Source organism: Paramormyrops kingsleyae, chromosome 23 (assembly GCF_048594095.1).
Source record: "Paramormyrops kingsleyae isolate MSU_618 chromosome 23, PKINGS_0.4, whole genome shotgun sequence".
Classification (NCBI taxonomy): Eukaryota; Metazoa; Chordata; class Actinopteri; order Osteoglossiformes; family Mormyridae; genus Paramormyrops; species Paramormyrops kingsleyae.
Genome location: NC_132819.1, coordinates 19,048,790 through 19,076,608, shown reverse-complemented (window position 1 = coordinate 19,076,608; position 27,819 = coordinate 19,048,790). Strand labels below are relative to the sequence as shown.

Genomic DNA, 27,819 nt, shown 5'->3' with positions numbered 1-27,819 from the left:
ATGTCGCATTTATGTGGGCGCGACGGCCCGTAGTGCAGAGCCGAGGGAGGATGATTCAGGGCCCGGTGTTTTTAAAGTATTCCAGCCCTCATCAGATGCCTGTTAAAAGCAGCTACACAACACGCCCCACACCAATGACACCCGATAATCACAGCTAACAGGCACTACATCATAGGAGACACAGGAGGCAAACGATTAGGGGGGGGGGGGGGACTGGGGGAGCTAAATGTCTATAATGTGATAAATGTGTGTCTCATCCAGCTGTTCATCTAGTACAGTAGTGTTCCCCAATCCGGTCCTCCCAGCTCCTGGTAGAAAAGATGTGGACTGTCTGGCAGGGAGCTGGGAGGGAGCAAAAACACGGACTGTCCTGGAGTCCCCTAGGACCGGATTGGGAAACACTGGTAGAGGATGACGGGGGGGGGGGGGTTCCAATCAGTAGTCATGGGGCAGCGTATGATCGGCCCACTCCTATTTTCAGCATAATTACACAATTATAAATGAGGATTAAACCAATGATAAGCGGTGATGTGAAGAGGGCGTTAGGGCAGGGGCGCTCCTTTCCCTGTTACTAGGCAACACCTGCAGGAATGTGCCGGAGGCGGGCGGGGCCTTGGCCGCGAACCCGGCGCCATTTTTCCCCAGAGCGCTCAGAGCCTAGGGCACAGGGATGGAGAGATGGGGGGGGGGGGGGGGGGATTCAGCTAGATGGTGACAACGGCTTCCCCGGTTTCACGAAGGCCATCGCATCGTGAGCCCTGGCCATACAGATCACCAGCAGACAGCCAGATCCACAGAGACAACACGGTAAATGTACGCATTTTACACTCTCTAGCTGGTCGTTTATGTCGTTTATGCATATCTGTTGCCTGGTTGAAGTCCCCCTCCCCCCCATTTCATACAGCAAAGCACTGTGGGGGAGGGGGGGTTATAGATTTGGACCTATAGGGGAAAGGTAGCGAGTCAGCTAATTGTAGCAGGAGGTTTGTCGAGCTGACGGTCAGGCAAGACCCAAAGACATCAGGAACAAGCATTTTCACACCCAAATGGTAACTGATCCCTCTGCCGGCCGGAGTTACACAGAATAAGCAAAAACACGCCCCCCAAGCTGACAATTAGAGATAGAACTCTGCCGTTACCCCCCCAGGCTGTGCTGGGCGCACCTTCAGCCCAGGGAAACCCCAGTGGAATCACACAAGAGAGTTCTCTCGAGGGTTGGGGGGGGCTCCTTGTGTATTTGTTAAATAAAAGCCAGCTTAATCAAACGGCTCACGGCTGGACATTTGGTTAGAGAGGGTAGCCGATAGAGTCAAACCTCACAGTGGTTTCATTACAAATCAAAGTGTGTTTGCCAACCCTCCGCATGGGGTTTGCCTACAGGGATTAAAGACAGGAATACAGGGAAAAAGACAGGAATAAAGGGGAATAAAGTAAAATCATTAACACTTTCATTACTCCTAGTTGCTATGCCTGGTACAGAGTAGGACCCATTACTGCCTACTGTACACATTCTTAGGGGCATGAATTCAATAAGGTGCTGGAACATTCCTTATGGAGTCTGGACTATTTTTCTAATTCCTGTTGGTTCAGACCTTGTGTTTTCGCCCTCAGAAATGCCGCGGACCGGACGTGTTTTTGTCGATCGGGCCGTTCTCCATGAACTCCACCTCGGCATGTGAGGGAGGCCGTGTCAGAGGCTCAGCCCCAGCGATCTTAACATGCTGAGCATGTGGTTTGGGAACTCCTGCTCTAATAATGAAGCTCTTATCACAAGTAAATCAGGTTTCAGCAAGGCTCTAATTGAAACGCTCTCACAGCTGCAGGCTCGCTTCGGAGACTCACCCGCACCCTCACCAGTGATCCGCCTGACTGGCTTAAACGCAAAGCGTGTCTCTGAGACCATACAGAATTCAGCTCCCCTTTATTAAAATTGCACATAAGCTTTAATGTTTTTAATGTCAAGTGTTCCAAAGCAGAAACGTGATAAGCAAACAATGCATTCAAAACAGCACTATGGGAAATTAAACTTAATATTTATTGGTAATGTTTTTAACTAGAACCATTTGTACACAGCTCAGTAAATTAATAAATTTTGCCTCAAATTTTGACATTTAAAAAAGGTTTGAATTACAAATACTGCAAAGCAATGACAAAAAATAAAAACCATTTAAAGGGTGCCTCCCTAAAGCCTGAGGGAGAGCAAATGGGGGCCGGTTGGTATGCCCTCCTCCAGGGGGGGCTGCCCCTTTAAGCCTCACATAACGAAGCAAGGAAGGCCACTAACAAGCAGAGTGTTTAGAAACTAAAATGCCTTCAGTGAAGGGGACTGACAGCTTAACTGAAATTAAAACACATTTCTGCAAGGAGCTGGTTCTGCCTGTTGGACCTTGTGACAGCATGTACCAGCTCACCTGATATAAAAGGCTAACTTCCCCATAAGTCTCTCTGATTGGCTGCTTATGGCTCATGCCACACCCCCTCTGAAGCCCCACCCCTCTCAGGATTGCATGGCTGCCTCCGTGTCTCCGGATTGCCCGTCATCATGGGGGTCGCCATTCTCCCCATCCGAGACTTCGTCCACCTTGGCCTCGCCCTCCTCCTCCGCTTTCACCTTCCTCGCCTCCTCGGCAGGAGGGGTGGGGCTCTCCCCTGCCTCGCCACTGCCCCTGGCCCCCTTGCCCTGCTTGCCCAGGAACATCTCCACGCCCACCATGCGCAGATAGTGAAACCGCTCATTTTTGGGCACGAAGGCGCGGATGGAGGCTTTGCCCCGCCAGCCACACAGTTCGATGGGACACTGCGGGACCCCAGGATTTCTGTGGGGGGGGGGAGGCACACGTTAGCTTAGCTTTGGACATGTGCTAGAGCAGTACACAAATAAAATGATCACCCTCTAAACGTTTAGCAAAATGGTAGGGGTGCCACCTCGCAGAGGGGGGAAAAAGAAACATCAACGCTGTACTCCGGAGACACAACACTCACTGTGCATCAGGCTGATATCTCAGGACGATGCTGCCCATGGCTATGGAGAAGAGAATGTCACAGTCAGCCCCATTGGGTACCAAGAGAATCCTGCAATTAATCCTTAATGGCTGAAGTATTTAACAAATGGGCTCGAAAAGCCATAGTTTCAAATATGTTAAAAATATAAACACGTTAAAAAACTTCTCCAACAGTGCAGCACTGACTGAGCTTCTTGGCCTGAGCTTGAGCCTCGCTCTCCAGCTTGCTCAAGAAGGGGTTCTCCTGGGTCAGCAGGACCTTGATGTCCTCCACACTGATGTCCACCACCCTCGCCCCAATGTACGGGAACAGCGTGTAGATGCCCTGGGAGTAACCAGACAGGCCGTCCCTTAACACACCTCAGCAGTAAAACTCATAACATCACCAGAGAGTCCAACATTGTTAAACAGGAAGTCTGACACCAAAAACAGGAAGCTGCACTGGTATTCCGTACCTCCTGGGCCAGCCGGAAGGCACAGCCGAACTCCTCACCGTCGTTATTCCGGGACCACACCTTCACCCCCGTGTTAATCACCTGGGGAGGGCAGAAGAAGAAAAACCCTGAGACTCATGTGACAGAACCGGTCCGACCGCCCCCGCACCGAGCAACACTTGACGCCTTCCCCACCACCAGTAGAGATTTCAGGCCCCCTCACCTTCATCTTCTCACTGTTGTTGAGCAGCACATTTCGTAGCTCTTTTGAGACCATGTACAGGTTCCTCTTCTTGCCCTCATGGGTCCTGGTGAGCACGTTGAGCTTCGGGAACGTGGGGGACAGGTTGTAGAAGGCCCTGAATCGGTGAGCGTACGTAGGTGTCAAAGAGAGCCCTTCGGGCGACGTGTGGGGGAATTCACCCACCGTGACGGTGACAGAATGCAGGCAAGGCTAACCGGAAGCATCAGAACTAAATCAAGGCAGCAACAGAGCCAGCCTGTCAACCCGGCCCCCACACTGACTACCCATAATGCACTGCGGCAACTCACTGGATGGGAGCAAACACCGGGTCGTCCTCAGACAGGAACACGAACGGGTCTTCTTTAAAGCCAAACAGCTTCATCTTCTTCGAAGGGGGGGGGCTGGCAATGGCAAGAGTTTTTCGTCAGTTGGCTCACGGCCATCGAAACGCGGCTTATATAAAAAAAAAAAATTATGAAAAAAAAAACAAATCTGATGAATCGTATAGAAATGAACCACAGTGTCCTTCCCCTGCAACTCTGCCACAAGAATGCAGGAAAGCTCCACTAACCCACACACTCCGTCCTTCTTCACCGCGACCTCCAGGGGGCGCCCTTCGGGCTCCGGGTCTGCGGGTTGGCTCTCTGGGGCCAGTTCCTCAGCCGGGGGTGGGTCTGCAGGGGGTGTGTTGGCAGAGGGAGCCACGTCTGCCTCTTTGTGGCGGATCTGAGGGTCGCAGGGGGAGGGGGACAGTGAGTAATTCTGTCAATGAGAAGGAGCCAAAATCACGCTGGGTAATCAGACCATCTTACTGGACCTCGGAGGGGGGGCATCACAACATCCTGGATGGCAGAGCCTGTGTGTGTGTAGGGGGGGAGTGGGGGGGGCTTGGGTACCTTGGGGTACTGGCGGTTCCATGGCATCGGAGCCTTCTTCACCAGCACCGCCACGAAGAAGCCACCTGTGTCCTGATGGTGCGGCAGGATCCTCATACTGGAAACCAGAACAAGCCTCAGCTCTGACAGTCCTGACCTATGGGACTGTGGACGAACTGAAGGGGGGGCCTCAGGTATAAATGTACAATTGGGGGGGGGCTGGGGCCGATCACATTCGATACACCTCGCCAGCAGGTGTAAATACACAACGCAATGAAACACTGACATTAAAGCAGGGAGAGGCCCAGCACCGGCTCCTAATCACCACACCAAACGTGCAATGCAGCCCCGCGGCCCTGATTGGCCAGAGAAAGACGCACTGCGTCCTTAAAGAGATGAGCAGTCTCTCTCCCTGTTGTAAGACATCAATTTCCCATATTAAGGCATTAATTTAGCAGGGCTGGGACAGGGGTCTGAATGCACACATCTACACACGTCCACCCCGCCTCAAGCTGCCAGGCCGTGATGAATCCGCGTCGCTCCGTACAGTCACACGTCGCCGTGACAACGGACCCCACACACTTTGCATAACTGTATTACACATAGTGACACCATCACCACGTGTAACAGTCCCTGCATGGTGAGGAAATATGCTGTGATGTCACGTTTCCAGTGGAATGACTGACCAACAGCGCCCTCTGGTGCTCAGCTTCAGCAAAATACTTCACCCGCTTATGGTAACGATTCAACCTTTTCAAAGAAACCTGACATTAAAGACTGCCAGAGGTGCTAACAGAATCGGGCAAATGAGCTATGAGCCCAAGCATAGCATGGTAAAGGGAATACCATCTCTCAAGTTTCATCTCCTTGAGCTTCTCCGGGTCTGTGGGCGGGAACATCGTGGGCCGGATCTGCGTGTGTCGGCTGGACGGAACCTCGGACCAGCTGGTGTACCACTCCCCGGTCTTAGTCATCAGCTGCAGAGACAGAGAGAGGGCCACAGCTACCATGACGGCCTCCCGCTGGCCCCGCAGGGTTACGTAATCGCTTGTTATGGTGACGCTCCGCTCCGGGGGTGGGGGGCAGGCTTGGGAGATACATGGTGGGGGTGGAAGAGGGAGGGAGAGAGAGAGAGAGAGAGAGAGAACAGGAGACGGAGGAGTGCACCCACACACAGACACACGTGGTAAGGGAACAAAGAGGACCACCTTCCATGACGTCATTCCAGGCATCCACTTCAAGCCCAGAAGGTCGGCAGAAGCATCTGCAAGCTCTAAGGCTCCTGAAACGGGGAGCAAGAGTAGGCACTCAGAGTCTGGTCGCCGGGAGCATCTCCAGCGCCCTGCAACCCCCCCCCCCCCCCAAGCCGGCACGGCCCCACACACCCCAGATACACCACCAGCAAAACGAGAACAGCAGCAGCCAGAGCAAAGAGCCGCCACGGGCCAGACATGTGGGATTCCCCATTCCGGTAGCTGCACTGCAAATGCGGCCTTGCCTGAGCGACACTAAAATCAGACAGTTATCATCCCACTTCCAGAACATTCTACCAGCTTCCAGGAGGCTTTGCGTCAGTGTGAGCGGGACATGGTCCAATACTGAACCCTAAATCTCCTGTTGATCAGACACTTGCATATGGCTGCATGCCATTCACAACTGGAAATGTACTTTAACCTGATCAGGTTCCTATTTAGACGGTTTGCGTCACTGAACATGAAGATCTGGGTCCACATCAGCACAAACTATAGAGGTTACTGGTTACTGGAAGGAATTTTGTGTGAATCAACCAGAAATTAACCTGACGGCAGAAATAGAAACTGGATTCACACATTTTCACCGGAAGTCGTCTAAGCAGATATGACTATGTACTCCAGGTCAGAACCGCACCTTCGCTCTTCTCCAGCAGGGCGGCGATGACAGCCTCATCCTCGATTGGGTTGAGGGAGCAGGTGGAGTACACCATTCTGCCCCCGACGGCCAGCTGCTCCACGCCACGGACTGCTATCCTGAGCTGCAGGCTGCCCAGGACACAAACATGGTCAAAAATCTCTGTTAAATCCAAAGGTCGACAGGCCCAGCTTCCATCGGAAGTACTTCCAGTGTGAAAACCACACATCTGTGCGTGTGGGGGACCTTTGAAACCCAGTATTTGAATCGTAAAATATTACATAATAACCAGGGATGCACACAACTGGTGAACTGCATTCACCTTTAAAAGCGATACATGCAGCAATCGATTGTTGTAACAGTACAAATGCCAGAGATGTTCGCAAGTCGCAAGATTAGAATCCGAGTTAATTCACAAATCTTCACTACAGTTCCAGTTTGACATTACCATTTATCAAAAATTTATTAATAAATAATAATAATAATAATAATAATAATAATAAACAGCCTATTTGCTTTTTTTCTATTAGTAAGTGATGCAACTAAATGGGAATCAGCACAGGAAACAATTAAAAAACCGCATCTCTCCTGGTTCCTTAGGCTTATATACATTTTCAAAGTAATTATTTAAAATGCCTTTGAAGCAGTAACATTTTTGTAAGAACCGAAGCACATTTTCTATTTAGATTTCAAAACTGATACTTTCTCAAAAAGAACATTATGATGAACACACACACTGAGCACTGAACAGGTAAACTTGAATTAGCACGAACGGTCACAAACGTATGCCAGAGGGCCCAAACTTGGCAACAATCAACTATGCAGAAGCCAGTCCAAACCATGCCGGACTCCGCCCCCAGCTATGACAAAGTGATGTGATTGGCTAATGAATGAACATAACCAAGACCCCTTATTGTCGTGCTGCAAGAGTAAATGTATTTTAACGTAAATTGCAATTTTAATTTTTACACATCGTTCTAAAGCAAAAACTTAAATGGATAAAATTGATTTATCTCTCAGCTCGTGTGTGTGCAATTAATTAAACGGTTATGCAAGTAACACTGCAAACGCCATGTTAAAAAGGTAAATGAATGTGTGCAGTCGTGTTGCTCTTTTAGCTACGGGTGAGCAGTCAGTGATATTACTGTTCAGTCGAATTATTTGCTGGCGTTGTGTTTTTACAGCAACCTATCGGTCTGGATAATGTCAGCACACAAAACAGAATTCTCAAGTTCCCAGACCACAGAGAACATGTGACTCAACCTCTCAGCCCTGATTGGCCAGGGAAAGATGCCCCACCCTCCCTGGGCGCGGCTCACCCATGCAGCTGCAGGCTGTTGCTCGTCGTCCACTTCTTCCACACGTCAATATTCTTCCTCATCGTTCCATCACCACTGCAGGCAAAAATAAACATTTAATATTCACAAAAATAATAATACACAGGATAAGCATGGCCAAAGCTGTGGGGTAGTCAGTCGGAAAGAGGAGAGTGTCCACCGATTACAGGCTCAAGCCGCAGAGCTGATGACCAGCAAAAGCCAGCACGTTCCCAGGACAAGCACGGGTCAAATGGGGTGGCCGTTCACCTGCACGGGACGTCGCAGAGGATCCGATCATAGAACAAGACTTCCTTCCTGCCGTCGCTGTCCACCTGGAAACGGGGGATGCTGGAGGCGTCGTGGTTGATCACCATGACGCAGGGGCTGTTCAGCCTCTTGGCCTGGTGCACCAGCAGGTAACAGCGTTTGTTGTCCACGTCGTTGGCAATGACAAATCCCTCTGCGGGGCCAAGAGACACGGTGATGAGCGGATGCAGATGCAAAACGTAGATACCCTCTACACAGAGGTGGGTAGTTCAGGTCCAGAAAGTAAAAATCCAGACCAAGGTTTTGTTTCAACCAACCAGTTGAGTATTCTGTGACTGATTGTTTATATTCAACTGGTTGGTAGAAACTAAACCTTGGTCTGGATTTTTATTCTCTGGACCTGAACTATCCCCTTCTACTTCCACAGAGAGGCACACCGATGTCAGGCCGCATTACCGGGAAACGGGACGTTCATGTCGGAGTGCAGCATCTCGATGAGCTGAGCAGTCTTAGAGCCTGGGGCGGCACACATGTCCAGGATCTGTGCGATATCACAAGGCGTCTCGTTAGCCTGTCCGCCCTGCATCGTCCAAGGGCTTAATGAGCGGACAGGGTCCCAGAATCAACTGCTGTTCACAGCGGTTACCCAGATTCTGGGGGGGGGGGGGGGGGCATTTCAGCTACCAGCGTGGAACTAATCACCAAGCATCCTAAAATCTGCTACTGCCCAGGCATCAGAAGCTACTCCCCCGTGATTTTCTAATTTTGGTCACAACAAAGAAAGAGTCCAAAAACCAACCGGCTGCGTGAATGCAACCTGCAGTGAGGTACCTTATGGTGGGGCTCGATTTTCAGGAGCAGGGGGGGAATCATGCTGACAGCTTCCTGCCGGCTGATATTTCCCTGGGGAAGGACATTAAATATCACTCATCACCATGCACAAGTGTGTCTTCAGCTCAGTGTGCGAGAAATCAACATTGTCTGTCTGACATACGAATTCTGAAGAGTATTCCAGAGATTTGCTAAAGCATCTATAAACTGATCAAACAGGTAAATGGCTTAATGTTAATGTGAATACAGTAACAGCACAGGTATTTAAAAAAAATGCTGCAGCATAATAGATATTTATTTTGTTATGCTTTGTATTTTTCTGAGACAATGTTTGTGTTGCACAGTTCTAATATGAAGCTGAAATCTGCTAAAGTGAACACAGTACAGATCAGGTACAGTTAATTTTCTAAATGTGCATCTTCATGGATATTTATTTTTCTTAACTTGTGAGAAAATTTATTTTGACTTACTTTTAAGTAAATTTTTTATTTTTAATCAGTAGGTTGCAGCAGTATTAAAAGAGACTTTTCATTTAAGTGTCGTACTTTGTTCAGTAAACCACTGTTTAATAAAGAAAAAAAGAAGCAATTTATGTTTTGTTTCTTTTACCCCCAATGTATCAAAAACGTACTGAACCTTGATTTTTGTGTACTGTTACACCCCTATTAGATACTTACCGATTCCGTTTCGCTAACCAGGAACTGGTGGAATTTTTCCAGAAGGGGTGACTTGCGGATGATCTTCCTGCTCATGTTGGTGTGCCATGCCAGCTCATCCGGGTACCTGGATGAGAAAATGAGGTCACATCTCTGCCACTGTCCCCAAACACCTACACTGCTAAGACGGCTTGCATTTGCGCTCTCACCAGCTTAAAGGCTGAGGGGCTTCGATTCTCTGCCCATCGATCTCAAGGTCCTGGATGTCTTTGAAGTACTTCTCCTTTAAGCAATGGAGGATTTCCTTAGCATGGCTTAAAAAAAAAAAAGAAGAGAGACACAGGGTTTGTGTTAGATATAAAAGGCACACCATAAATCATCTGCTCCAGCATCTACACAAAAAGCTAACATCTATCAGGCACCCCTATATTAGAGATAATCGCTGAAAGTTTCGCACAAGCAGGAGTGTACAAATCAGTGAGCATCAATGTTGGGCTGGAGTGCTGTCAGTTCACTTTTGTAAAACACGCAAACCACAACAGAAAAAGCCAACAGCTCCAGGGTGTTAACAGTCAAGCAATGTCCACAAAAACAAAAACAATACCTATAATATTTGGTTAATATCCTGTCACCAACATAAAGACGGAAAACGTATCATAATATAACTTCACAATTTACCTTTTATAACCTGTTATTCTAATAGTCGCTGGGAGGGGCTCCCGCATCGTGTCCATAAACTGCTGAAACTCTCCCTCGGGGACGATCTTCTGCTCTTGGTAGTAGTGTTCAAAGAGTTTGTTTTCCTTGATTATCTCCGAGTAGCCGGCACCCCAAGCCTAAGCACAGGCAACACAAACTCATCTCAGGACAGTATGTGTAGGAGCACTTCCATGCTACTAGATGACCAAACTGCAAAGCCATGAAGCCATCCTGCAGCCGTACTTTAAAAGACGACTCGACTTCACTGTTGAATGACAGATTAATGTACATTACGTAACTTTCAACTGGATCATGATAGTAACAGAACTGGTATAACTTTAATTCGCTGGTCGGTTAGGCAGCTGCTTAATTAAAAAAGACAGGGGGGCATGTTAACTATATTAATTAGCTATCAATTTCGTTATGTTACTTTCCGAAAAAGTACAAGGCTTAATCAAACAAATATTGAATATGTCTTTAATTTATAAAAATAGTTAAAATGAACCCTCTACAGAGATGAAATGCACTGATCGGATGGCCAGGCTAATTTTTGTGGATTGAAAACATCACGCCGCAAACTCACAGCACTGTCTCTGTCTTTTCCACCACTTTTCCCGTCTCTGTCCTGTTGATTTTTCTGTCGGTTTCTATTTCTTCTCCCCATCTCTGCCGCAGAGAGCACTGCCTGGCCAAAAAAACTGCGTCGTTTTATGTTCAGTGCTCTAGCTAAGGATATTGGTGTCCCTACCAGTTTCATACACCGTTACCACGACAAGCCAGAGGTGCCACAACTCATGTGCAGAACACTCACACCACTGGGTCCTTCGCTCAAAGCCCTCGGGGTTACTATCGTGCTGCCTGAAACAAATTGTAATCCAGAAGTCCATACGACGATTACACCGTTTACAGTTAAACGTTTTGATGGCTTTTAAAACGTGCAAAGCTTTTCACCAGTTCACTGATGTTTTTATCCATTTTTTTTGTCCAATCAGGCATTTGTGTAGACATCTAAAACGCAGGTATAATTTGTTTTATCCTAACCTAAATAAAAAAATTTTATGTAATGTGTGTTGCACGTTAGTGTTTTAAAATCTTGGTTGCACAGATATTTTTAACACTTCTGCTTATTATCATACTTGCCACGCCTAATCCTGAATAAATGACAAACCAACAAATTTCGATTGGCTAACGGGGGGGGTCTTGCGGGGATTTGTTGGCCGTTTTGTCCCGAGTCTCGGTGAGAGTCGGAAGTCCGTATTTGTCGGCATTTATTTACTTATGCTTGTTGAATGAACACTGCAGCAATTTTGGGTTTTTATTGCGGCTCTCTGCCTTCTTTACATCTTCATAAAATCTGATCACTGACATGCACCGTGCGTTGTGTCCATAGCTGAACTTGCAATTGCTTTACTTCACTAGTCAGCCTGCTAGTGTTATGATGAACCTGCTTCACGGTCTGCTCGTCTCCGAAGCCGAGGAGATGCGCCTCCTCGAGCTGATGTCCTATGCGATGCTTCTCATGGCGGCCGTAACTTTTTTCTCTCTGCTTTTCGAGGACGTACCCTACGGCAGGTACGCCAGCAGAAAGTATGGCTTTCCCGTGGGCGCTAAGTTTGCTTGGTTTGTTCAGGAGCTGCCTGCGCTCCTGATCCCTCTCTTCCTGTTGCTCGGCACGTCCGCCTCCAAACTGGACCGTCTACCCAACCGTTTGCTGCTTGTCATGTACTTCTGCCACTACTTACAAAGGTGAGAATAAACATAAAAGTTAAGCTGATGATTTTTCATCAAGTATTCAAGTTGCAGTACCAATAAGAATAAGGTTTTTTGTTTTTTATAAGGAGTCATATAGTTGCAGGTAACTTAATTACTACTGACAATTCTCTTTTAAAATAGGACCCTCAGGAATGATGTGCAGGGTAACGCTGTCTTGACTCCGCAGGTGTCTCATTTACCCGTTTTTAATTCGAGGGGGGAAAGGGACCCCCTTCGTATCCTTCCTACTCGCCTTTGTTTTCTGCGTGTACAATGGGTATCTCCAAGGTAGATATCTGAGCCACTATGCAGATTACCCGGCAGGCTGGGTTACACACCCCGCCTTTGTCTCAGGTACGTAGGTGTGTGCAAGTCACTGAGCTTCGTATTAAAACACCTGATTAGCATCTGAATGTGGATGGTTGTGTTCAGTCATACAGTCCCACAAGACCCCTGTAATAGCAGAATAGGTTACACTTACAGCATAATTTATTTAGATGTTTGGACCATTTAATATGTTCATACTTTGTGTTAAGAACTTCGTCTATTTTCAGGATCCATAATGTGGCTGGTGGGGTTTCTGATAAACCTACATTCGGATCACATCCTCAGGAATCTCCGGAAACCCGGGGAGACAGGCTACAAGATCCCACCTGGTAACATCTGAAAACTCACACCCTGATGCGAGCTGATGCTGTTTAAATAATTTTTTTTTAAATATCCCCTGTATCCTTCACCGTCCCCTTGCGAACATCTGATGTGCTCATGAAGTGGTGGTCCAAAGGAACTTTAAACAACGTATTAATTACCATCCAAGGCCTTGTCTTAATTATTCTCAAGACCTGGAGCACATTGCAAGTCAAGTCTAGTTAAAAATCTTTATTGTCATAGCATAGAACAACGAAACAAGGCAGCGTATCCCAAACAATGTAGTACAATACCAATATAAAATATGAGATAAAATCATAAAATGATGGGCAGCTTTAATTATGCGTGACCTCATCGCTAGCCTGTATGTTGCAGCCCCACGGAGGCCATTACGGGGGGGTGACCGAGGTTCGTCTGTCCTGCAGGAGGCCTCTTTGAGTATGTGTCGGGAGCCAACTTCCTGGGCGAGATCGTGGAGTGGGCAGGGTTTGCCTGTGCCGGCTGCTCCGTTCACAGCGCGTCGTTCGCCGTCTTCACGCTTGTGGTGCTGTCCAGCCGGGCCGCGGCCCATCACAGGTAAGACTCACCCAGCAGCGTGACTCACCTGCCAAGAACTAAAAGGTGTATCTGTTGCTGTCTGCTCCAGGCTTACTTGCTGATTCTGCGTAATACTGTATGTATTTGAATGACTTAATAATGATCATCAGGCGGCACATTGACTCAGACCTCTGAAGGAACGTCGGAGGGGCACGGATACTTTACAGGGGCCCTTGAACACGTAAAATTTGGTGGGGGGGACCCAAGGTGACTTTATCAAAGGGCCCAGAATTTCCAGGTACGCCCCAGCTTGGCTCCATGTCTCTGGAGGTCATAGAACAACTGGGGTTTCCTTGTGGGTTCTCCGTTTTCGCCCACAGCCCAAAACCATGCTGAGGTGAACTGGAGTTGCCAGATTATCCCTAGGTGTATGTGCACGTGTGTGTGGACGTGTGTGCGCATGTGTGCGTGTGTCCTGTGATGCACTAGGTTATTCCCCAACTTGCGCCCACTGTTTCTAGGATAGGGTCCAGACCCCCTTCGACCCTGAGCAGGACAAAGCAATATAGTAAATGAATGAAAAATAATCATCATTATTACCACTTGCATACATTTGTAAATATGCACTTTCAGAAGTTACCATGAGCAATGTATTTGATTTCTGAAAACACTGTTAAAACATGAAAACTTGGTGATGTTTATCTAAACCAGGGTTATTCAAATCACGGTCCTCGAGGTCCGAGCACTGCTGGTTTTCCAAACTTCCTTTACCTGTCAGTCAGGTGTGAAGCCTCTGACCAATCAGAATCAGTAATTATTAAACTAACTACCTGGCAGAACTGAAAACAAGGCCTGGATTTTTGAATCGAGGTCCAGATTTAAAGGACCCTGATCTAAACTGTATACAAGTGTGTGGACCCTGTGAGGATTAATGGACTGTTTCCTCTTCTTTCCAGATGGTACTTGGAAAAATTTGAAGATTACCCGAAAGGCAGAAAAGCTTTAGTGCCTTTCTTGTACTGAGGTATAAAGTAAGATATGGGTGTATAAATGTGATATAAATCTCTAATCAGCATAATCTTGACCATGTCTGTTATTTCGTTTTTAAAAATTATTATTATTCTGTTAATACTTCAAATAATCTGTCAATATTTTCCCCACTGTGTGTTCATGTACTGTCCCCTCAAAAACATACTACCTCATGTGGGGTCATGTGACTCGGCCCCGTCCAGTCTGCAACATGGAAGCGGCATGGAGGAGACGTGATCCGACTGAGTAACTCGAGCAGCTTGTATCAAAGAAAAATGCTGTGTCCATCCTTTGGATACATTGTGGCTTCAGTGAAGACAACGCCAAACAAAAAGAGGTCAAATGTAAACACTGGAAAAAAAAAAAAAAGTTTCAGTTACCAAAGGTAATACCACCAATCGATTTTAACGCTAGCAATATTTAAAATACAGTAGAAAACGCTTTTATAGATCAAAAAGCTTGGGACAGAATCCTTCCTGTACAAGTATCGTTTAAATCGCCTATAGTAGTCAAGTAGTCTGCTTACAGTGTTCATTTTCGGTATTTTTATACATAACATGGGAAAAAATTACGGTAATTCTTTTCTTTACTTGCCTACTTTGCCTTGTGGTAACCCTTCTGCTTCTGGCTAGCTACCTGAGGCTCATGCTACATGCGCAGAAAACATGACAGGAAAAAGAAAGTAATTTTGTCTAAATCACGAATATATACTCATCAAAGTTTATCATAAACTGTCAAAGACGAGACAAAAGAGATGCAGTAGTGAAACTACAATAAGCTATATTTTATGTAGGCCTACAGAATTGTACTGTATTATAGCGCCGCAATTCTCAAACTGAGGGTCGTTGCAAGTTCAGAAAGTGTCACGAAGCAGATGCCTCTAGACCGAGTTCGACGTGCGAAACCGGTGTTCCTGTGTTCGATGTAAATTTTTGTGTGCTTTATCTACAGAACATTTAGGGATACAGTAATCGTGGGCCCTAAGATAGCAGTGATAGCAGCAAACCAAATAGTAGTGTATTGAGAGTAGCTGTAGAACTTAAAAAAGAAATTATAGCGAGACTTGAAGGTGGTGCACGTGTGTCTGCTTATAGGATTGTCTGAGTATAGGATTGTCATTTGTTTAATGTATATCGCTTTTGTATGTGTGATTTTTTTGTGTGTGTATTAGTTTTGATTGTCAGTGCTTTTTATCATTAGCTAGATAGATAAGTTGCTGTAATGGCATGCAGTTTCTTATCGTCAAAATTAAATTAAATGGTCAAGTTGATTTTCTGGAGGAAAATGAATCGTTTAGATTAATCGACCAATCGATACAATAGTCTGTAGATTAATCGATAGAAAAATAGTTGTTAGTGGCAGCCCTAATGGTAGCCTGCCAGAGACATAAAGAAAAAGAAATTGAAAGAAGCAATTGTTCAAAATATTCAGTGAATAAGCATAAATGGCTGATCTGTTTGTTTCCTTCAATTATTTTAAAATCATAAACATGTACAGTCTTTCATTACAAAAAATGTCCCAGCTTTAATAGTTGAACATATTTACAATACAAACCTTGTCAATGAAATATGAAGGCAAAAAACAAACAAAAAAATCATTCATTGATCATAATTCAGGTAAAATGATCAATTAATCTTGATATTGATTTGAGTACAGGGGCGTTGCTAGAGATTTTGGGCCCCATGAAAGCATATCATATTAGGCCCCCCAGTCCAAACCAATCCAGTTATTTTCCTAATTTTTTAGGGCCCCTGTCACTCAGGGGCCCTTGGAATCGTCCTAGCTTTCCTCCCCCTTACGGCGCCCCTGTTTGAGTATGTGCTCTTTCCCCTGACTCCTATGAGTTCTTACTTTATCTTACTTTATTTCCTTTATTATGGACAACCAATATACCTGTTATGTTTACCAGCTTTGATAGTTCATAATAATCTGTTTTGGTCAGTTCATATAATTTTGTTGCTTAACTAAATTACATGCCCTCTAAGCGCTGGACTGTATGCCCTTTTGTACATCTTAATACCTTTACTTAAACTATGCAGATTATGTACAATTTCAGTTTGTGTATCACATGCTGTTTGAATTATTTAATATTTAAAATGCAAGAAATAATAGTTTCTCTGGGAATTTCTCAAAACGTGTTTATAAAATGTTCAAGAAACCTCTTCACCTTAAATAGGTAAATCAAAATTTCTCACGAAGAGGTTATGGCATCAGCGTTTCTTAAATGTATTTTTATAGGTTATAAATCTTAGATCAGGCTTGGATTTTTATATTATCAGGATCTCCCGAGAAATGCGAAATTCATGGTGCAGAGAAGGAGAGTCTCCCCTGGTGTGGAGGAGGGGGGGCACATGAGTGTATGGTAATGGGGTGTGCGATGCTTCCACCCCGGCCTGCAAGAGGCAATAAACCCAATCTGCCCTCACACTCAAGGACACGGGTGCGTATTAATGGCATTAAATCACGTGCGGGGCAGTGGGGAGACGTGAGGCTCCGTTAACCTCCTCATTCTCAGTATTTCTCCTTCGCTCCGCTCCGGTTGCCATTGCGGTATCATCTCATCAATCAGCGCTGCAAGTTCAGTGCAAAATAGGGGCTTCGTTTGCATTTGATTGTCATAATGCATGTTTTTCTTACTGGCAAAATATCAGTAATTCAATATCCAGTGATTTCGTGTGGTTTATAAATGGTATAAAAGCAAAAAAAAATACATATCCGGTTTTTTTTTTTTTTTTTTAATATAAAAAGCAGAATTTTACCCGTTATTTGTTAAAGGGGAATTAAAAGTTTGTGTCTGCGGCGACAGAATAGGCTACTTAAAGATGTAAATTTGAAAAGTGAATATTGGATTGTCATCATCCGACATGTAGTCCATATACTTACGTATGGAATAAAACTATCAGCTTCTATAAAATTCAGGAATTAATCTATCCCTGAACACCCTGTACTGAACAGGCCCTTAGAAGGCGTGTGGGTGGATTTATGATGAGTTATTTGGGAGGGCGGGATAATTGATTTGGGATCTTAAATCTAGCTGTTTTAATTACATTTTAATCAGCACTTGTTCCCAGGTCTTCCGCTTGTGATTCCTGGCCCATATAGTTTTATACAATTTGCAGCGTGCAATTCAATGACGAGATTGCTATCTTAACATCACTACATGGAATTTTTTAGTTGACTGTATGTATTTGATTTGTCACACACAGAGCATAACCAGGAAAAAGACTGATCATAAAAGTACAGACATCTCCTAGGGGCATACAGCTTACAGAAAAGGAAATTACATTGCCACATACTGATAAATTTTACCGGATACAAACATTTATCTAGACGAAATACTGTTTTCAAACTAATGAAAAAAAAATCGTGTGCCCAATTTTACAGCTAAAGAATGTTTAATCAATAGAAAGCCGTTTCGTACGCCGTGCAACCGAAAATTAATCACATTGTAAGGAAGTAACGGGGTGGTTCAGGGGGCAGTCCATGTTAGGTTAACCGACGTCTCTAAGTTGTTCACAGTGTGTCTCTGGTAAATGGTTGTTTGTGTGGTAAAACAATCATTTACATATCCAAGTCCAAATGCTCCAGAAATTACATTATGACCTTCACAGACAAACAGAACAAATAAATTAATTCGCAGCGTGGCTGTGCTCTTTAATTCAGGTCAGAGCGCTTTATCAAAACATGACCACATATTGCCTGGCCAGTTTGAGCGCACTCGACAAACTTAATTTCTCAGGCATTTCAGCATGCGATTGCATTTCACACTACCCTCCCAGCCTATTCCTGGGATATTCAAAATTCAAGCTGTGCATGTTATTCATATTTAGAGGTTCAGAATTTATCAATGTCAAACCTTTGCCAAATCTTGAATTTAAAATTTACCAAAAGCTTTTGGGAGGCGGTGGTGTCTCTTTAAACAACACCTCCCTTGCATGGATACTTAGAGGCTAAGATCACTCCTAGCACATTCGCGCATGGTTTGACACAAATTCCTGCCGTTTATTATTACAGTCACGCTTAGGTTGCAGTAACCAATGAGGTTCTGCACCATCTTCTGCATTTAAATTAAAGGGGCGTATCTAGGCGGCGGTTTAAAAAATGACGCGCATGCGCGCTGCGCTCTGGGCTCGTGCGCTTCCGCCATATTGAATCTGGAACCGTTGATCAGTTTTAGCTAGCTAGCTAGCGAGATGCTAGCGCTTATGAGGAGTCAGTAGCCAGTCGTGTCCCCCGCCCCCTTCCCGGACTACGGTGCGGGTTTTTAAGCACTTAACTTTATTTATTAAATTCTAATATATATATTTTAATCCGGGTCAGACGCACGCTTTTTAAACAAAAAACAAGCAGCCTGCAGACCAGCTGAATGGATCCGAGGGTCGCCTGGATTCAGCCCGAACAGAAGGGACCTGCGACCGCCTTGTGGATGCAAGCATGGGAGAACTCCTCCCAGGACGCCCGAGTGCTCTCCAGCCGCCACCTCCCGCACCACCACCTCCACCTGCACCACCATTACCATAACTATCACCACCAACGCCTGTGCGTCAACTCTCCTGCGCTGGACTCCGGTTCCGCCGGCCATCCCACGGCCGCCTCGCCCCACGCCGCCAAGGCGTGCTCCGGGCCGGGCAGAAGGCTGCCCAAGGCTGGTTCCGTGTCGTCCTCGTCCTCGGCGGAGTCCGGCGCGGAGAGTCCGTCTTCGGAGCGTAGCGGCAGCGGCACCCTGGGTGACCCGTTCGCCGGGGACTCGTGCGCTCTCCGCCGCCCGCACCCGGCCGCCAACGTGAATCATCGCCGATACCAACACCATCCGGGCCGGAGGAAAAGCGACAACCGGGCCAGCACCTACGGCATCAACTACCTGCTGTCCTCCTGGAGCGACGGCAGCTGTGTGGGCTCCGGCACCCCCTGGAAGAGGAGGCGATACAGCCCGGGGGTCAACGGGTGAGCGGTCGTTGGGGCTCCGGGGCGACCGGGGCTGGACCCCCAGGGCTGCCTTCTTATGCATTTATACAGACCATTAATTATCGATGAGCGCCCCTGGATCGTGCTTCTCATCAGCTCAGTGTATTATGATAAATGCACATTACTGTTCCCCAGCGGGACGTTTATTTTTTTTATTATTTGAGGGGGTAAAGTGGCATCATTCCTAACATCAGTGTTACTATTGCAGAGACAGTGTGTGTCGGGGTGGGGCAGCCGTTTTGCATAATGTTATATTTGTTTTATGGGATTATTTGATTGACTCCAGGTGGTGAATCTGTGATCTCTTTGGTATTTAGTTCTTATAAGATAAGGACTTTCAGTTCGCTTAGCCACATGGCTGGTCGGTTATTTCTGATGGCACTGTTCTTAAAATGTGCACGTAAGAAGTAAAAAATAAAAAGATGAATCAGGAAAAATGCATAGAAGGGTGGGTGCGTATGGTCAGCGGAGTCCCGACTGACATGCCACTGTGTAGCCTAACATCTACCTTTCCCCCGAGGCCTAGAAGGGCAGGTGGTAAGGTTTTGCCTCTGAAGACGGCCATCATGGTAGCACCCTGTAGCCCAAATTTTACCCCCACCGGTTTCTGGTAATTCTTTTTTTTCCTCTTCAGCTCCCTGCATGACTTGCTTAAGCTGGTGATGACCTCCAAAGATGGTCAGATTTTAATCTCTGTATATGTTATTGTATTTTATTAGTGCCACTTCCAGCATACTTGAGCAGTGTGGCAGTGACTTGCCTGTTCCTTGGTTTTTCAGGTATCAGGTGATTGAACTGAGTAGTGTTTATTTTCCAAGGAACAACCTTCCTGTTAGCTATGTGAATGCCGTGTGGTCCCATACAGGTCTCCACAGCACATTCACACTGCATCTGAGTAGGAATTTATAAATATGTGACTGTCATGCCTTCCCCATTGCAGGAATGCAGGCCCCTTGTGAATACTGCATGATTGCATTGCACATGAAACATTATGTTAATGTTTTGGCTTTCAGTCTGGATTCTCTTAGGCTGTGCAACGTGTGCTTCTACTGGATTTGGTGATTTCGGCTGCTATCCTTTTCTTCATGTAGATATTGCTGTTTTTTGTGTGCTTTTTTTTGGTAATTAAGGTTGTTGATGTTCTAGAAGTCACCGAGAACCATGTACCATTCGGATAATGGACGCATTATAATGGTGGAGTTGCAGTTGGATTCTCCAGAATTGTGGCATGATTGTGTAGTATGTCTGAAGGTTGGTTATTTCTGCCTAGGAGGCATCTCTGCAGGGATTTCCTCCACCTTCAGGGATGCACCAGTCTTTCAGTATATTTGAACGTTAAATTCATTACAGGGTAAACCGTTTTGTGTATTCTCAAAGTTCACCGGTGATCCCCTGGACACTGGAAGTCAGCTAAACCTTCAAAATGTGAACATCCAGGACACAGGAATGCATATGTTATAATTCTAGAGATTCAGATTGGGAGATGGCTAAAATGGTACTTTTCTATGGATTAATTTATCAACTGTTTCACCGATTGGTCAATTAATCTAAACAGTTGATTTTCCTCCAGACATTACCTTCGCACACAATTCGATAAGTAGATCAGTAGTAAGCCTAAAATATTAATGTGATGCATATTGCGATGCCCAAAAGGTAATAATCTGTGTAAATTTGACGTATCCTTATGTTTGTTAAACTCAGTTAGTGCAGCACGCCACGTGCTACGTACTGTTTTAGTGTCGTGGAAGCGATAGGAATTGAGGTTGCTCACTAACCTCAGCGTCTCTTAATACTACTGCCGCTGTGGTATGACATCGAACTTTGCACAGTGTACAAACCATCTTGTTCTTTTTAATTTGAACTACTCCCATAATTATGCAGTGATATTTAAGAAAAAAACGTTTGTTATAATGAACTGAAGCATTTTAGAAATCGGACCTAATTTCATGTAACGTTAAAGGAGCAGACCCAGACCTGGATTAAGTTCTATACTATATCCCAGAAGCTGCTTTTTTTTCCCTAAACTCGGAGTGTCTTAATATTTTAAGTTTGGGTTGTTATGAGAATAAAACTGTTTCGCTTTGCCAATCCTAGTACTCGCTATAGTATCACTACAAGGAGAGAAACTTTAAGATGGCCTCTTAAATTTTGATTTGTTGTTGTCAACTGTTACAGCATCAAATCACACCAAGAGTAAGTTATGTAAGCTGGTAGTTTCAGTGAATGAATGTTTACTTAAGACCGCATCTAAACAGATGGTGGTGTGACCACCCACTTGTTCTGCTCCATCCAGACTTCATGAGGAGATTGTGGACTTCTACCACTTCATGTCCCCACGCCCAGAAGAGGCAGCCATGCGCAAAGAGGTGGTCGGCAGGATCGAGGCGGTCATTAAGGAGCTGTGGCCCACTGCAGATGTAAGCCGCCCTTTGCGCTTGCTCTTTTACTTGCTAACTTGTTCACAGCCAGACCACTGGCCGCTGTGCCTTGACTGATCTTACATTTTTGTTCATGGAAAGGCACCCAAACCTTTTCACAGTTTTGTCAAAACCGCCCGGGTATGATTGTGGTCTGAAAATATCAGATAAAACAAATGGTCATCTCTGATTGTATGACTGGAAAGAACCAGAGTGAATGTGGTGTATGAACATCGACGTGGACAAAAGTGAGCCAACCCAAGGATATAAGAATGTGTATTTTAGCCTACTACTGGGGGAGGGGGGGCTGTCTATCGGCTTGTTGTGTTTAACAGAGCGAGTATTAACCATGTGTGCTGAGCAGAGGTGGATAATTCAGGTCCAGAAAGTAAAAATCCAGAGCAAGGTTTCAGCCAACCAGTTGAGTACTCTGTAACTGACACTATACTTAACTGGTTGGTTATATCAGTGTCTTGGTCTGGATTTTTGCTTTCTGGACCTGGACTATCCACTATCTGGTGCTGAGGTAACCATATGCCTTTTTCAGGTCCAGATATTTGGGAGCTTCAGTACGGGTCTTTATCTTCCGACAAGGTAATTAAGAGCTGGCCTGTTTACGGTCCATGGGGGGGTGGGAGTGACGTAATGGCAAACCTTGTACTGTGTACTGTGCATGACATGCCTTCTCCCCTCGTCATCACAGTGACATCGACCTGGTGGTCTTTGGGACCTGGGAGCGCCCCCCTTTGCAACAGCTGGAGCAGGCCCTGAGGCGGCGGAATGTAGCCGTGCCCTATTCCATTAAAGTGCTCGACAAAGCAACGGTGAGCTCCACACCCAGGGTAGCCCTCCCACATGAATTCTTGGTATTTATTTACTGGATGGCCTTCACAAGGAGGTTGCGCAGTGGTTAAAGGCTGAGAACTGCAATCAGAGGGTTGCTGGTTCAGATCACCAAAGTGGTGCTGTATCTTTTATTGGAGGATGATGTGTGGCTCAGTTAGGGCTCTCTGGCTGGAGATCAGAAGGTTTCTGGTTTAAATCCCAGTGTTGACAGAGTGATGTCATCGCAGACCTCCAGTTGCTCCATGGACTGGATCCTGCTTTCTCAATTGCACGTTGCTTTGGATGAAAGCATCTGTTAAATAAATTAAACGTAAATGTACTGTGGCTAAATTAACGTTAATTAAATGGAAGGGTTGCTGCCCCCCCCCCTTGGGTGCTCAATCACACATTAGGTTTAGTAAGTGAAATCTTGGACCAATCTAATCACATCTCCCCCTTTTAGGTGCCAATAATTAAACTGACGGATCAAGAGACCGAGGTCAAAGTGGACATCAGCTTTAACGTGGAGACGGGTGTCAAAGCCGCCTGGTTTATTAAGGACTATGTGAAGGTGAGCGCCTCGCAAGAACAGTGTTATAAACCCAATCCCTCATTTCTTCGAAAGTGGCCAGGAGCAAATGGCGCGTTTTAATGAAAAGCGATGGCTGTTGGCCCCATTATTGTTGTGTGGAGCTCTGTTTCCCTGCTCCGGACCTGAGGGGGCACCGTACCACACCGCTTTCTGTGCAGCTGAGCTTTTTAAGAAGGTCCTCTGAAACGTGAATATTTAGTCAACAGATAACCTGTCGCGATTAATCGCAGTCCTCCTCCGTGATGGGCCGCCTTTCTGGCTTTTTGCGCCTAGCACGCTTAATGTTGCAGGATGTCAAACATTCTGTTGAGTGTGAGATGAATGATTCAGAACGCGGAGCATGTGGAGAAAGAGAATTAGGGTCTCGTTTGTGATGTGAGCGTGAGGCTGAGCTTGGGGACTGTTTGGGCAGTGAGACAGCGTCCCTTGCTGTGTGTTTAGCTCAGGTGTGAGCCTCTAGATTGGATGCCCATCATTGGTTTCCCCAAGCAAGGGTTGGAATACTTCATTGATTTTTAGGAAAGCCCACACTAAACTGCACATGAACTGTGCTCTCTGTCGCCCCCCAGAGGTACACAGTGCTGCCTTACTTGATATTCGTGCTGAAGCAGTTTCTTCTCCAGCGGGACCTCAATGAGGTTTTCACTGGCGGCATCAGTTCCTACAGCCTCATTCTAATGGTCATCAGCTTTCTGCAGGTAAGGCCCAGGGTTCTTAGTATTTTACTAGGATCCCATTTGTAGTCTGAGTGCAGCTCATTTGCTGGATCTATCCCGCCCCCCGCCTCCACCAGCTACACCCACGGATCGATGCCCGGAACCCCAACGTGAACCTGGGCATCCTCCTCATCGAGTTCTTCGAACTCTACGGGAGGCACTTCAACTACCTGCGGACGGGTATCCGCATCCGCAACGGCGGGGCGTACATCGCCAAGGAGGAGATCATGAGGTCCATGATTGGCGGCTACAGGCCCTCCATGCTGTGCATTGAGGATCCTCTCCTACCAGGTATGCCCCGGAACCAGGCCCAGGATGGGCTTTCTGGCCACTTTTCCATAATGGCTGCCAAAGATCTGTCTGAATGAAAGCCAAGCCTGGTTCTGTGCCTGCTGGGCTCACCCTGCTGCTGTTTGGGAGTGCTCCCCATTTCTGTCCTCACTCTGGGGAGTCGCCATATTCCTGTTTGACGGACAGGCTCTGAGTTAATTGGCTTCAGTGAAGTCATACCAAGTCTGAAAGCCAAGCCGTCTGGGGCAGACAATTCTAAAAGGCTTCCACTGCCTGTTCCCAGTTTCTTCATTGTATTGCCCCCCCCCCCCCAAGGAAATGACGTGGGCAGGAGCTCCTATGGTGCCATGCAGGTGAAGCAGGTCTTTGACTACGCCTACATTGTGCTGGGCCATGCCGTGTCACCCCTCGCCCGCTCGTATCCCAACAGGGACAGCGACAGGTATGTCACATGCCAGTAGGGCCCCCTGTGTGGTCTCGTCTTGTCACGGGCAGGTGTGAAACTCCCCTGTGCCTCCCTGTTCCCAGCACTTTAGGTCGCATCATCAAGGTGACCCAGGAGGTGATGGACTACAGAGACTGGATCTCCATGAAGTGGGGCAGTGAGCGCTCAGCCCGGGTAGACGGCACTGGTGAGTGGGTCGGGCCAAGCCCGGCATGTGCAAAACCTGCTGATTCCATGCCTCGACTCTTAGCGTTCTTCGATTCATGGCTTAACCTTAACAAACCACATCAGAATGGATGCCAGCTAATTATACTTGATGAAATGAACCCCCCCCCCACCCCCACCACCACCACCACCACCTTAGTTCCTTAGTTTACTGCTGAACTTAGTGGCAGGAGATCATTACTTGTGTCATTGATCACCAGAGAAGTCTGACATCCTAATTCCAGATGGGTCATGCAGTTTTGCATCTGGGGAGTCTGTTACTCTGGGGTTCCTGTCCAAAGCTGATTGGTGCATTTGTATCCCAGCCGGCTCTGCTGAGAAGGACCCCTGTGACCAGGCAGGCATCTCCGCGGACGAACCTCAGCGAGACTCCGCCTCCCCACAGAGCGCAGACTCCCCCATGTCACTGTCCAGCCCCCAGCAGCACTCCTCTGCATCTTCGGTCTCCTCCCTCTCAGGAAGTGACATCGTAAGGACTGCCCCTCCTGCACGTTCTGCCGCCCGCGTGTGCTTTCCGACATGCAGGTGGCTTCAGCCTTTCCTTGTCTCCATGACAGGACTCGGACTCCACGCCCAACATGGGCCCCGCCCTCCCCGCCTCCTGTTTCCAAGCTCTGACATTGGCCTCCATGCCCCCAACGCTACATATGACCAATGGGAAGGCCAACTTTAATAAGGCATCCATAATGCCCCCAGGCTCTCAGGTAAACAAAACTGGTGTCTGAGTGTCATCTGGAGGTTTGGCAGCGGGAGTTTTTGTCATTCATTTTGTGCGTTTGTGTATGTGTGACGTCTGTCTGAGAGGCCATGACTGGCTGGTAACTCTGTGCCCTCTCTGTCCGCCTTCCACAGGCCAGAGGGAATTTGCCCCGGACCCTCGCCTCACATTCTCTCCCTGCCAGAGCAGTCTGTATGGATGGGGTGCCCCCTTTCTTACAGATGCCCCCCCCCAGAGCCCCCCCTGCTTCTGGATCTCTTCCAAACTGCCAGCTAAACCACAAGGTCTGTACCGGACTCTCAGGGAGATCATAAACGTCTTGTTGGGTCCTGTGTTTTGGCGAATACTGATGTCTCTGCAGTGTCCCTGCATATTTCCCTAAAGCTGCTGTATGTTCGATGCTTGGAAAAACTGATTGTTGACCACTTTCCCCAGGTCTCCAATGGACTGAGGTATCCCCAGAAGGCGCTGGACAGCCCCCTAGCGATGCACACCCCCCTGCTGGCCAATCGAGGGAACCCGCAGCCTCCCCGTAACATGTGGCGCCGGAGGAAGGTGACACGGGACAGCCTGAGCAGATAGAAGAGCCCCGCCCCTGGCCTCCTGAAGCTGCAGCTCCCTTGGCTGGGGGGTGGAAGGTGCCCTCTGACAACCTGTTTGGATGTATGCTGGGCTTTTCGGGGTTAGGCCTTTTTGGTGTTTCAGTCCAGTCTGGGGGAGGGGGGGGGTTTGGTGAGTGAGCCATCCTGTCCTTACAGCAGACTGGCATGAGTGTATGGAAGAAACACTTTGTGCAATATTACCCCAACAAATATTTAATTTTAATAGTTGTTGGTTTAAGTTATATATTTTTTTTTCCTGTTGTCTTTCCATTGAAAGTTTACAGGTCCTTGTGTTCTTTGTAAGTCTGTTTTAAAATAATCTATATTCCTGGGTGTCGAGTCTGTGGACTGTGGAGTGGAAAGGAACTAGTGTGGGGCCTCAGTGTCTGTGATCCATGGGACTGTATCCTGCCCCCTGCTGGGCGAGTGCGAAACTGCTCCGAGTGCAACCTAGACCTAACTGAGGCAGACCAGTGGGTTGGTAATAGTTTCTGTGCTCGATGTCTCGCTTGAACCAGTGATGGATGTCCGATCGGTCTTTCTGTCCAAAAGACAGCTGGGTTCTGCAGTGTTCTGGGCCACCTCGTTCCCTGGGTGGACTTAGACTGAGCCCCTTCAATTTGTGTGATTCCAGTCGGTGGTCCTTGAAAGACCGGCCATCAGCCACCCAGTTTCAAACAGACTTTTGTGAAGAGGCATTATTTTGATTCCGTTCGGGAATCTGCGTATCTGTATGCATTCGTTCTGTTAAGAGCAACACATTTCAATCACAAACTTCGACTATATATGTTGATGTCCTGATTGCAGTATTATGTTCTCATGCAAACAGACCTGTATTCATGTTAGTTAGAGCTTGACAGGTACATACAGGTGTTACTATGCAAGTGTGTGGTTTTGGGGGGGGCGGGGGGGAGGTGTTTGTCCCCTCACCCCAAATCTTCTCCTGTGTCATCGTGCCGTTGACGGCGTCCCCAAGCCTGTGCCATCCTGTAATGCACACTCTTGCATCCTGCAAAACGTCCTGCGTGGTGACGACGAAGCTCAGAGGTTCTCCTTTAAACGTTCTTGGTGACCCCCTAAGCCACCACTGCGGTCTGTATGCTCTGACTCATGGTGCCGGTCAACTGGTGGTGGGTTAAGAGCCGCATCGGGTAATCGGACACTAACCTGATTATGGGAGTTTGTCTTAGAAACCAGCAACCTTATAGAAGGTTTTTTTAAAAGTGTCTATTCATCTTGTGTTACGAATTCATAACGGTATCCTGAGCAGATTGGGAGAGCACAGATCGGGTGTTCTGGACGCGTTCAGCTCGGGATGAGTTGGGCGGGCTGGCTCAGTTAGACCCCCCCCCCTCCCCCCGTTGTTGTCGAGCTAGCCTTTCAGAAACATAGCAAGCCAGAAGCACACTGGAGGGGTCAGGAAGAGTGGGTCTGCAGACTGAAATCGAAACGTCCCAAGCTGTCGCAGGGCTCGTCGTTGGCTAACGAGCGAGGAAATTACTGTATGTTTTCCTTAATTTGATCAATATTTTTATGTAAAGTTTTTTCTATTTTTATTTTTTAATAAACGTCTTTAAAAATCACTACGTTTTCCTGGTGTCTTGCTGATCGCTGAATCGCTGTGTGCACAGCACTGTATGTCTTTTGCTTGTGGATTTACAGAGACTGACATTCCCAGCCATTAGGAATGCTCAATCCTGCAATTCCCCCAAAATTATCCTGGGTTGATTAGTATGCCTGGAACATCACAAATGATCATCTATGTCCTGAGCAGTCACAAACTTCTAGTGGGTCATCTCATTTATTGTTTTTACTGGTGTTTTGCGCACCATTATAATCCAAT

At 46.9% G+C, this 27,819-nt stretch overlaps 3 protein-coding genes across 4 annotated transcripts; 2 read left to right on the top strand and 1 right to left on the bottom strand.

The window, feature by feature from the left end:
• Nucleotides 1–2,012: 2,012 nt before the first annotated feature.
• Nucleotides 2,013–11,052, bottom strand: nsun2 (NOP2/Sun RNA methyltransferase 2). Its single transcript, XM_023828755.2, has 19 exons — nucleotides 10,798–11,052; nucleotides 10,194–10,351; nucleotides 9,725–9,829; nucleotides 9,537–9,642; nucleotides 8,860–8,931; nucleotides 8,485–8,569; nucleotides 8,029–8,221; nucleotides 7,762–7,836; nucleotides 6,443–6,573; nucleotides 5,764–5,837; nucleotides 5,402–5,532; nucleotides 4,577–4,673; nucleotides 4,252–4,406; nucleotides 3,989–4,081; nucleotides 3,660–3,795; nucleotides 3,458–3,538; nucleotides 3,189–3,327; nucleotides 2,983–3,022; nucleotides 2,013–2,816 (listed from the first exon to the last, which is right to left on the bottom strand). Exons 1-19 carry the CDS (start codon nucleotides 10,969–10,971, stop codon nucleotides 2,498–2,500), a joined length of 2,364 nt encoding a protein of 787 aa, XP_023684523.2. The 5' UTR covers nucleotides 10,972–11,052; the 3' UTR covers nucleotides 2,013–2,497.
• Nucleotides 11,053–11,311: 259 nt separating this feature from the next.
• Nucleotides 11,312–14,627, top strand: srd5a1 (steroid-5-alpha-reductase, alpha polypeptide 1 (3-oxo-5 alpha-steroid delta 4-dehydrogenase alpha 1)). Its single transcript, XM_023828766.2, has 6 exons — nucleotides 11,312–11,960; nucleotides 12,154–12,320; nucleotides 12,521–12,622; nucleotides 13,040–13,190; nucleotides 14,108–14,175; nucleotides 14,384–14,627. The coding sequence occupies exons 1-5, from the start codon at nucleotides 11,650–11,652 to the stop codon at nucleotides 14,172–14,174; spliced, it is 798 nt and encodes a 265-aa protein (XP_023684534.1). The 5' UTR covers nucleotides 11,312–11,649; the 3' UTR covers nucleotide 14,175; nucleotides 14,384–14,627.
• A 3,688-nt stretch (nucleotides 14,628–18,315) lies between these two features.
• tent4a (terminal nucleotidyltransferase 4A) lies at nucleotides 18,316–27,559 on the top strand. Of its 2 annotated transcripts, none has more exons than XM_023828994.2 (13): nucleotides 18,316–19,124; nucleotides 21,439–21,562; nucleotides 22,110–22,156; nucleotides 22,266–22,386; nucleotides 22,851–22,958; nucleotides 23,549–23,677; nucleotides 23,773–23,986; nucleotides 24,302–24,428; nucleotides 24,515–24,618; nucleotides 24,962–25,125; nucleotides 25,214–25,360; nucleotides 25,509–25,658; nucleotides 25,810–27,559. In XM_023828994.2, exons 1-13 carry the CDS (start codon nucleotides 18,547–18,549, stop codon nucleotides 25,954–25,956), a joined length of 2,160 nt encoding a protein of 719 aa, XP_023684762.1. In that variant the 5' UTR covers nucleotides 18,316–18,546; the 3' UTR covers nucleotides 25,957–27,559. The 2 variants fall into 2 exon arrangements, with proteins under 2 accessions (XP_023684762.1, XP_023684771.1); XM_023829003.2 differs by lacking the exon at nucleotides 18,316–19,124 and adding an exon at nucleotides 19,170–19,593.
• Nucleotides 27,560–27,819: the final 260 nt, after the last annotated feature.

Bases quoted from the DNA above. Each gene is read 5' to 3' on its own strand.
- nsun2 (XM_023828755.2), bottom strand. From the start codon at position 10,971: ATGAAACTGGTAGGGACACCAATATCCTTAGCTAGAGCACTGAACATA. The intron at 7,837-8,028 runs GTGAACGGCCAC...TTTTGCCTGCAG, and splicing joins CTCTGCGACGTCCCGTGCAG to TGGTGATGGAACGATGAGGA. The intron at 5,533-5,763 runs GTGGTCCTCTTT...CTGTCTCTGCAG, and splicing joins CTGGAATGACGTCATGGAAG to CTGATGACTAAGACCGGGGA.
- srd5a1 (XM_023828766.2), top strand. From the start codon at position 11,650: ATGATGAACCTGCTTCACGGTCTGCTCGTCTCCGAAGCCGAGGAGATG. The intron at 11,961-12,153 runs GTGAGAATAAAC...TTGACTCCGCAG, and splicing joins TTCTGCCACTACTTACAAAG to GTGTCTCATTTACCCGTTTT. The intron at 12,623-13,039 runs GTAACATCTGAA...TCTGTCCTGCAG, and splicing joins AGGCTACAAGATCCCACCTG to GAGGCCTCTTTGAGTATGTG.
- tent4a (XM_023828994.2), top strand. From the start codon at position 18,547: ATGGATCCGAGGGTCGCCTGGATTCAGCCCGAACAGAAGGGACCTGCG. The intron at 24,429-24,514 runs GTATGTCACATG...CCCTGTTCCCAG, and splicing joins CCCAACAGGGACAGCGACAG to CACTTTAGGTCGCATCATCA. The intron at 24,619-24,961 runs GTGAGTGGGTCG...TTTGTATCCCAG, and splicing joins AGCCCGGGTAGACGGCACTG to CCGGCTCTGCTGAGAAGGAC.